The sequence below is a fragment of the Brassica rapa genome, chromosome A02 (genome assembly GCF_000309985.2).
Source record: "Brassica rapa cultivar Chiifu-401-42 chromosome A02, CAAS_Brap_v3.01, whole genome shotgun sequence".
Lineage (NCBI taxonomy): Eukaryota > Viridiplantae > Streptophyta > Magnoliopsida > Brassicales > Brassicaceae > Brassica > Brassica rapa.
In genome coordinates, this window is record NC_024796.2 from 14365236 (window position 1) to 14376238 (window position 11003).

General features: G+C 33.7%; 1 protein-coding gene across 1 annotated transcript; it reads right to left on the reverse strand.

The window, feature by feature from the left end:
• Positions 1 to 4920: 4920 nt before the first annotated feature.
• LOC103853088 (DIS3-like exonuclease 2) lies at positions 4921 to 9870 on the reverse strand. The gene is made up of 7 exons (XM_009129994.3): positions 8773 to 9870; positions 8362 to 8666; positions 8230 to 8283; positions 8075 to 8143; positions 5869 to 7950; positions 5704 to 5775; positions 4921 to 5626 (listed from the first exon to the last, which is right to left on the reverse strand). The coding sequence occupies exons 1-7, from the start codon at positions 8891 to 8893 to the stop codon at positions 5276 to 5278; spliced, it is 3054 nt and encodes a 1017-aa protein (XP_009128242.1). The 5' UTR covers positions 8894 to 9870; the 3' UTR covers positions 4921 to 5275.
• Positions 9871 to 11003: the final 1133 nt, after the last annotated feature.

Consider the following 11003-nt stretch of genomic DNA (forward strand, 5'->3'; position numbering starts at 1 on the left):
AGTGAAGACTAGATATTGACCCGCCCTCGAGAGGGCGGGTATATGTTTTGTTTTAAAAAATTTTGCCTAATATAATTTATATGTTTGTGTGTTTGTATCATATTTTTGTATGATATAAATTAAATAGAATAGATTATTTTTGTAAGTATATTAAATAAATCAAGTTTCATAAGTATGTACTTGTGTCTTTCCTTGTATCATATATGTATTTTTTTATAATCGTATATGAGTTTTTATATGTGATCATATTTACGTAATTTTCTATAAAAAATGATTAGTAAAGTATTTTGATAATTGTATTGAATTTATTATAGGGTTAAACTATAAATTTGTGACATAGCCTTTTAGTTTATTAATATGGTACTTTATTTTAAAACAGTAATTAAAAAAAAAACAAAGTATTGTTACAATTTTGTTTAGTAATAAAACAGTAGTTAAATAGATACATTAAATAAATTAATTTTTTTTTTATAAAATTGAAATTATTTAATTTCGTATATAATTGTAGTTACATCGTTATTACACATAATAATTTGTATCTACACTATTAAAATAGAATCCTATTTTTTATCTACCATACACAAGGTTATGTTAGACCATTAATTAGAAATTTAACTAAACATTCTAAAATTACTCATATATAATATTCTCCTAACAAAAACAATATACATCTAAACAATAACATTTCTAAGAAAAGATAAATATTTTGTCATTAGGTAATTATCATTTGACTGTTTAACATATTTAATATAGACCATATTTTATATATTCCAGTAACTAATTTTGAAATAAAAAAGTATAGCCCAATTCCTTTTAAATTATCAAATTAATTTTTTATATAAAACAAAATAAATAATATTTTATTGGTTGTAACTTTTTATGTTGATATTTTTAGTAAAAATAAAAACATTAAACTGAAATATAATATATTAAATAAAATAATATATCAAATAAAATAATATTTTAATATGACAAAAATAATTTAATTTATTCACATAAAAACATTTTGAGAATAAAAATTTCTAAACAAAGAAGCTAACTTTTTTTATAATTCATATAAAACTAATGTTTAAAATTAAACTATTAATATTGATGTTGCATTTTAAATAAATAAACAAAAATAATTCATTAATATATGATTTGTACAATATCATCAAAAAAAATTCAACAAATATAAATTTTCAACTCTATTAAAATAGAGTCATATTTTTTTTTATCTACCATACATAAGTCTATGTTAGACCATTCATTAGAAATTTAAATAAACATCTTAAAATTATTCATATATGATATTCTCCTAACAAAAACAATATACATCTAAACAATAATATTTCTAAGAAAAGATGAATATATTATCATTAGGTAATTATCATTTGACTGTTTATCATATTTAATATAGACCATATTTTATATATTTCAGTAACTAATTTTGAAATTCAATAGTATAAATTTGGTGGGTTTTAAGTAAGGTTTTCAACAATATGTTGAAAAAAAAACAGATTTGTTTGGTTAAATAAATGTTTCCGAATCATATTTGATTTTATTTATAAGCAAATCCCACCTTTGATACGTATATGATTTTTTACATATAGGAAACTCATATATTTTAAAACTGTTCCACGTACACAATATTATCTCATGTAAGTTTTTTTAGTCGAGAGTTTTTAGGGAATAGTGGGTCTTGTTTAATAAAAAAAAGGGAGTAGTGGATCCTGCATAATTAATGTAGAAAGTGTTTATACAACATTTGAATTAAAAAACGTTAGTTGTTATTAATATTAAAGAATAAATATTTGGACATAACCTTTTATCAATGGGTCACACTGCTGTTTTAATAGAATAGATGCAGGAAAAAATGGGTTTGGATCAAAATTGTGAATGAAAGCAAACATTTTACCAAACATCCTCGCATGGTGCACTCCGCATTAGTAGCCCTCTGATCTTTTCTTTTCTAATAAAATTCACATGGGATAGTAGTTATATAATGCCAGATACATTCACATTTTACATGGAGATATCTACTAGAAAAATATATCTGTTACGCTAGTTTATCTCTGAAAATACTACAATATTAAACAAAAAGAAAAATGAAGAAACGAAAGAGGAAAATAGAGATAGAGATAAATGGTTATTATTGAGGAACTTACCAAAAAGAGTAAAACACTCTTACAAGTTATAACATTTTTAAAGCAAAAAAAAAAAAAGTTAACATTTGCCTTTCTATCATCTTAAAATAATTATTTAATTTAATTTAGTATGATAAACTTATTATTGTTGTATTTATGAGATCCTGCTCTGAGTATCTATTCCTTTATGATGCTCTAGTATTTGATTAATTAAGGTAATATCGCTGTCATTAAGATCTAAAAGTCTAAGTCATAAATGCATTCAATTACTTTTAACTTTCGGCATAGGAAAGGATAATCTGACCCAAACAATACAATAATCACATCAATTTCAGTCTTTCAAAGAATATTCAACCTTGATATATTAATTAACTAAATCTAAGACTTGCAAAGACTAATTAAACTAAACAAATCAATACACGAGATGAAAACAATGTCTGCTACTTTACTCGTTTTATAATATGAACTCATTTTACTAGCTTGCTTTACTGAATCAAAGTCTATTTTCAAATGGAACCGAAGAAGAAACTTGAGACTATTCTCTCAAACCTTTTTTTTTTTTTTGAAAACAGACCATTCTCTTAAACTTGAGACAAAGTCTCTTCATCTTTAGAGAAAATATAAAATATTTTGTGCGTATAAGAGATCAATAACGTAGGCCAATGTTTACCCTAAGATCAACACTTCTCTAAAGAACAAACTAGAAGATGCTTATTTGAGTCAACGAGCTGAAAAAGGCTTGAAGATGAAAACTTGGACTGATCGATGACATGGGCATTAGTGCAAGGTGTAAAAGGCTATCGTGGGACCGTACCGGCATGAACAAAGTGGATATCCAAATCGCACAAATCCAAATTGACAGAACAGCAGCTTCCAATGTTGCAAAAGCAGTGCCAAAACAAATAGGAATTCAAATAAATTCCAAACACGAGAATCGAAGCATGCCCTTTTTATCATTTTGATTAACACAAGAACTAGAGATCACTAAGAAAACGGAGACCCCACGAAATGATCAACTACACGCAAGGCTGGCCCTGTGTGCTAAACTCATTAAACAATAGCTTTAGGAGCCAAAATTTATATACGAGTTTAAATGCATCAAAAAAAATTCAGTATAATGGTTTAGGGAAAAAATGGTTTTCATACTTTAAACCGCCATCCAACCAGAAATTTAGGGGACCATAAACATTTTTATGTTAATCTCAATAAAAAAATTCAACAGTTTAAAGCCATGTAACTATGATAATAACTCTTTCATATTTGGAGCCGAGCATGCATGGACCGGTTTCTGAGTTTGCTGAGTCGATTTGTTTTGGGTCGTGACCATGGTAGGCTAGTAGCTCAGGTTTGAGGGATGATCCAGGCTACTGATTGTGTGGAGCTTAGTCGGGAGTGAGAAGAGAGGATCTGAAGCCAAACTGTCTGAGCATCACACCGGTGCGTGTCCGGGTACATTAACTTCTTCGCGTTTAAGCTTTGTATGGTTTTTGATTCGCGAGAAACATGTTTTTTTTTGTCTTTTTTACGTCAGTGCATAACAAGACTCATGATTCGTGGGCCAAGCCGCTCTGGAGATGACGCCACCAAATTTTTAATTGGTTTGGTATAAAACCTTATGGTAAAGGAAGGAGAAAGCTGGCTTCGACTCCACTTAGGGTATCACTGGTTTTTCCGCTACCACCCGCAAACGCAGCTTTTGCGGTTGGTAGCGGTTGCTGGCGTTTTGCAACAATCGTTCAAACCGCTCTAAACCGCTCCAAATCGCTCCAAATCGCTCTGAACCTCATAAATTCAAAAGCTGGTTCCAGCTAGCGTTTGCGGTTGCGGACGTTTGCGGGAGGATAAATTTTTTTTTTTTTTTCCAAAACAATATAAATACAAAAATAAAAAATTTCAATAAAAAAATTAAACTGAAATTATAAAAATGCTAAAATATATCAATTAAATTTTAATTAATATTATAAAACTTTAAAATAAAAATATTTTCTATATTTTTAAAAAATTTAAACTATAACTTTCTAAATATAAATTTTATATTTATTATAATATTATTATTTTTGATATTTTTATAATTGTATAAAATGTAAATATTGTTAATTTATTATTTAACTGCTGCTGCATTTGGTAGTTAACCAGTCATAAGTATTCCGCAAACGCACAAATCTCTAACCGCATAACCAGTCGTACAAATCTCTTAAAACCGCTAGAAACCGCAACCACCCGCATCCGCAAACTTCCGCAACCGCAACCGCTGCGGTTAAACCAGTCAGGCCCTTACTCTTTGTGGCTTCATGTAGGCCTTTTGTGTCAGCCAAGTTGTTAAAGTAATTCATCTTTTCAGATAGCTCGTGAAAGTGACTAATGTTGGATTTTTATTTAAATCAAGATCCTTCCTATAATCAGTGGCAGGTTACGGATTCTAATATCTAAGGCGTCGCAATGGAAGTCAGTCTTGGGAGAGCTTTATAGTATTTCGGGTCTTCCTTGTGAAGTACCAAATCTTCATTCATGACATAATATTTTAAGCTCCCTGTATTCTCTGTTTTTTTCTTTCGCATTTGCAGTGAGTGCACGAGGGACGTGGGTGTTCTCAGTCCTGAGCGCACTAGCATCACTCATCTTTTCAGATAATGCATGCACAACGTGATTCACGCTGAAACATCAGGTGAGGTGACAAGAAAGAAGCTCAGAATGCGTCACCGAATCAAACCAGAGACCCAAGATTCTCAGTCCTGAACTCTATAGTCACAAGCTCCTGTCATATTATCCTTTTGGCCACTAATGCATTTGTAAATAAATTGAAACATGTACAATTAAGATTGTATGTTGCAAGTTCAGTAGCAGAGACTTGTTCCTTTCTCAATGGAACAATACATGTAAGCAGTTTGTGATGATTTCGCCCAACCCAAAACTAAAACATATTGGGCAAAGCGAGATCCATGAAAAACAAAAGACATTTTTAAAACACAACTTCGAACCGATGAGGAACCCAACCGAACCAAAAAAAACAACGGCAAGTCCCCCACGTTGGTCTCTATGTATCTAAATATCATCCAACAACTAAACTGTATTCATGATTTTTTTTCCAGCAACTGTAATGTGAAAAGATATATAACAGCTGCTATTTTATTACCTGTGATTTTCAGAGATCATCTATAATATGAACTCACGTAGAGTCTCGCTCCTATGTCGAGCGGACCATCATCTCCACCAACAGCGTGAAGAGCCACAGGAATGGTCGAGAATACTTGAACGGTCAAAGGAAAAACCGCAGGGACAACTTCTTCTCTCTGTTCGGTGGTGTCGGTAACAGACATTGCACTGCATTTAGCAGCGCATGTGTCACTAGGACTCACCAAATAAGCAACCTCTTTCAAGGGCTTCAGATAGCCTCTTCCACCTCTTTTGAATTCGAGTTTATCGAGGATTAAGGTTGATGTCGCCTCGAGCCAGTCTGCACACAAGCCTTCGACTCGGTCGTAGTATATTCTCCGTTCAATCTGTAACAGCAACGTAAATAAGAAGAGTTAGATTTACGATAGTTTTACAAATGGTGAATGAATGAGTAGAGACTTACGCCAAGTTTGCTAATGTAAATAGTCATAAACATTGGTCCCAAGTTCATTACTCTAGCTTCGCATGGATACACCTGCAGAGAAGGAAACAAAATGATATTAATTAATCACCAAACGTAAACATAAGAAGCTTTACTTATGATGCAGAAGTTTCTAATACTACTTGCCTTTTTTCTCTTTAGAACACACCAAGTGTAGAGCTTATCACACGCATCTTTGACTCTTCGAGACGCCAGCTTCCTCTCATTGCAATAAGCAGCGATCTCAGAGACCCTTTCAGTGGAGGGAACACCATGTTTCAAACCAGCGACAGATAACGCTTCTTTGCCTTCCATAGATTCTACAGCATCTTTATCGAAATGAACACCAGTGAAGCAGCTTCTCACTGATATTTGCTTCTGCTTTAAGAAGCACTCCTCGGCTTCAAGAGCAGCCGCTACGGCACGGTGGACGACTATGTCAGGGTAGCGTCGAAGAGGAGATGTGAAGTGAGTATAGAGAGGAACAGCTAGTGCGTAGTGTCCCCACTCAGCAACACAGTCCTTCAAGTTCCCGGTGCAGAAGTAAGACGCAGATTGCATCGGTTTCATAGCGTAATTGTTGAGAATGTCTACAAAAACTGCGTCATCCTTGAGGGTTTCAGTGATTTTCTCCAAAGATTCATGGAACCGGCCAGAAGAAGAACTGTCCAACTCCATACCATGCTTTGCACAAAAGCCTTCAAACTCTTTGAGCTTGCGCAGATTAGGTTCTGGATGTCTCCGGAGCAGTGCACTGTCAGGGTAAGCTCGAGAAATCACCTCAGCCGCTGTCATGTTTGCTAAAAGCATAAACTCCTCAACGAGATGGTTTGAAGCCTTTGTAGGGTACAGCACAAACTCATACGGAACTCCATGTTCATCAAAGAGGAAAGAGGGTTTAGAATTCTCCAGCTGCAAAGCTCCATTTCTAAACCTTTTTTGCCTTAAATTGGTTGAAATCTCACTAAGCTGTTTGATAGATCGAACTACATCACTCCACTCGAAAGGTCCGTGCAAAGCAGGCCGGCTATTTGCTGCAACGTCGTGCTTCTCGTCTATAATGTCTTGAGCATGGTCATACGAAAGCTTGCAGCACGATTTTATAACAGTACGACCAATCCAGCGATCTGTGACAACCCCTTCTCTGTTTAAATCCAAGAAGATGGAAAAGGCAAGCCTGTCAACTCCTGGATTAAGTGAACCTACGTTGTCGGACAATGATGGAGGCAACATTGGTATTTTTCTCCGCAGCATGTAAACACTCGTCGACCTAAACTGAGCTTCTGTGTCAAGGGCAGTGTCTGGTAAAACATAGTAGGAGACATCAGCAATGTGAACACCGACTCTTAAAAAACCGCCGGGTAAACTTTGAACTGATAGAGCATCATCGAGGTCTGTAGCCGTTGAGGGGTCGATGGTAAATACACACAGGTCTCTAAGATCTTTTCTTCGCTGAACCTCTTCTTCTGGTACTTCCCAAGGAGCACGTGGAAGACTAGCAAGCGAGTCATGAGAAAACTCAGAATCGCAAACCGAGTTCTGATATAATATCGCATTGATCTGGGGCTCCAGTTCACTGCCTCGGCCAAACATATGCGTAATCTGAGCTAGGGGAAACTGACTCCCTTCGCTCCAGTCCACAATTTGGGCAGCAACCAGCTCTGCCTCGAGAGTTGGATCCATACTCTCAAGTCTTGCTCGAATGCCTCCAGGTAAGGCATGGAAGGGAACGATCAATTTAGTAAACCTAGGGTCTGCAGGCATCAGTTGGATGTAATCATCATCAGAAAGAGACTTGCTCGTTCTTGCATTAGCTTCCTTGTAATGAATCCATCGCTTCACATCCAGCAATCCAACAATGGAATCTCTTACAAGTGATTTTTCAACAACAGCAACTACTTGTCCAGTTGGTCGTTTGTTGGGGAAGGAACTAAGGATGACGCATAGCTTCTCAACCGCAGTGCCATTTCCTGTCTGCTCACCAAGAGAACATGAATCCAGTAATGGCATAGAGTTGCGACTAACACAGTTCTCAGCTCCTTGTCCTATATCTGAACATTTGTTCTGTTGAGCATCTATCTCGCCTCTTTCCAAATGGCTGAGACGCTCATCTTTTTCTGGGGGACTGTTGGTTTCTTCAGGCTTGGCAACATTTTCCGTAACAAATCCTTTCATCTTGGGCCACAGTGAGAGCGGATCCAGTTTAACAGCAACAATATCTCCTTCCACCTATATACAGAAACACAAAAAGAACCTCTCAAACATGGGCCAAAAGGAAGAAGGTGGGAAGTATCGTGCTAAATAAACACAAATCATGAAGCGTAATGAAAAAAAAAAGCAACCCAAAACTTACTGCTCGATTTTGGCCAGCGATTCCATTGATTAGAATATCTGTAGGGACTCCATCAATCTTACAGTAAGCCTTCAAAGGAAAAAAACAAAAAAAGAATCCAACATGAGCAGAAGAAACAACAAGTCTCTTTAAAAAATTCAGACGTTACTTCTTACCTCACTGCGGTTATGAGCATTCACCCGAAACAGCGCCTTATAAACTTCACCTTTCTACAAAGAGAAGACCACAATTAGCTTTCTTCGATCAAGAAAATTAATAAAGAGAACATTACACTCAGGCAAACAAACCTCTAAAGCTTGATTGACAGCATCGAGAGACCAATGTGAAGAGAAGATATTTCTCAGTGAGACACACTCATCAACCTGCTGGAACAAGTCAGCATCCATTATAGAAGACTGCTCACAATCCCTAGGGTCAGGGCACGACTTGGACAACAACTGCTTACTAACTTCAGCAGAAGGAACCAAAGGACTTGCAGAAGAATACGGCATAGAGTTGAAAGCAACATTAGACGCTCTCGTTAACTCATTGGGATTATTATCTTTTGCTTTACCATCCGATGACTCTACATGGATGTCTTCTACTACACAACCTAAGACATTAAAGGCTTTGTAAGCGAGGCTACTAATATTCATTAGATTCAAGTAATCTCTACTAAGTATTAACCAATCAAGATCTATCGATGATGCGGATGTTACCTGAGGTGTTCTTGGATCGACGGCTACCTCTGCGCTTCTTCTTCTTATCCTTGTCGCCGTTTTCGATTCGTTCACCAGCTTTCGCTGATTGTTGTTCCGCCGAAACAACACTCTTCTTCATCGATCAAAAGTATTATATATAACTCTAACGAAGCTAAAACCTAGGTTATCTTCCGATCAGATCAAAAAACTCCGAAACGGAAGAAATCGCGACGAAGGAGATAAAAAGGATCTTTAATGAATTAAAGAAGAAGAAGAAAGAAAGGTGTGATTGGTTGAGCCAAAGAGGAAGAAAACGACCTTAATGATTTTGGTCGGCGGATTTGCGCCGACTGTGTGTTGCTTTCTTTTTCTTCCTTTTCATTTACTTTCTTTATAGTCGGTTGCTTCATCGTAGAACACGTGTAACTAGAACTTCATCGGACGGCTTTTGAGCTACCCTCTCTTTTTTCTTTTCTTATCAAAGTAGGTAGGTAATTTACGAATTTGAGGGTTCATTTTTATATATCACCCCTTTTATTCTTGGGTTTTACGTATGTATCCCAAATATTTTGAAATTAGTTTAAGATCCCCTTTTCCAGTGTGGAGTGTGGACACATTTTTACACTTCGTCAATAACCGGGGGTCCGGACCGGCTAACTTAAATTCCGGTCAAGAATTTGGTATATTTATTCCAATTTTGGATTGAAGAATACCAGAAAACTATAGAAGACAAGCACACAAGGTAAAGATCATTTTAAGTGTAGTTTTAACAATCATATTCTTTGTTTAATCAGAATTCAAACACAGCACACTACTGAAATCGAGCTGATTCAGTGAAGAGACTAACCAAAGAACACGTCCATATGCACAGGACTTATGCCTCTCTTGACAGTTTTTTTTTTATATATTGACATCCTCGATAGTTTCATTAGATGTGTGGTATATTAATTGAACCTGACGTGTTTAATATTGCACCAAAACTTGTTTATATAAACTAGATCCTGTCTCTGCGCTACGCGCGGATAATATATTTAAATTTATTGCGTTTATCATTTTTATTTGTGTACGAATTTTTGTATATTAAATTATATATAACTAATTTTTGAATTTGATTTTTTTTATATATTTTTAGTTTGAAGTAAGTATTTCTATTATATGTAACACAATTAACTAATAAAATATGAACAATGATGTCCGAGATTTTAGAGTTATGTAAAAACCTATAATTATGTATAGAACATAAATTATCTTAGTTTAAAAGATCGGAATCTCATCTCGAATAAATTCACGAAAAGAAAAAGTACTCCAATAACCTACTTAAAATATAAAACCCCCTTTTCAAAAAAAAAAAGCGTACCTAATAATATTTTTGTACCTGTAATAGTTGAAAACTGAAAATTGAATATCGATCTAGTATATTATTTTAATATATCTAATTGTAAAATATTAATTGTAATAATTTTTTTAAATTTTTTTGTAATATTACATGAATTAGAAGTCTTTAAAATCTAAAATCTATTTATTAACATAATATATTTTTTATTCATTTATTGACGTTACAAAATAGTGAATTAGTTTTATTTGTATATTATTTTTTTAATAATTTAGCTTCTTTTTAAGTAATTTTAAAATTATCAAGAATATAATATATTTAAAATTATTTATTTAAATATATTCAAATATGATGTCTCATTTTTATGTGTGTTTGCGTTGAGCATATTTAATTTGTAGTTTGTATATTTAATAACACCTTGTTGTGTGCTGTTCTATGATTTTAATAAATGTGTTGTCATTTCAATTTTTACTATTAACATGATTTTTTAGTGATCAGTGATAATGTATTTTTAACGTTATGTATTATATTTTATCGTATATTTTATAACTCTTTATGCTGGCACATTTTTTAGAATCATTTTAATTATATAATAGATTTAAAGATGTAAATAAAACTGTGTATGTTGTAAATTTAGACCTTTTAGTGTAACTGAGCACTATCAATTATGAAAATTATATTATGATTTTATTTTACTAATCTTTCTTTTTGTGTATATTTTTGTTTTATTTTCTATTTTTATAATTTTATTGCCTTATTCTTTAATTTCAGAAAATTGCTATTTCCAATTTTTGTTTCATATACCTTAAAAGTCTTCGGTTGATTTTTGTTTGTTTTCTTTCTCCAATTACAATGTACAGTTTGACTGTTTTTTTTTTGTTTGGATCAAACTACTAATATCATCAGATAGAACGGC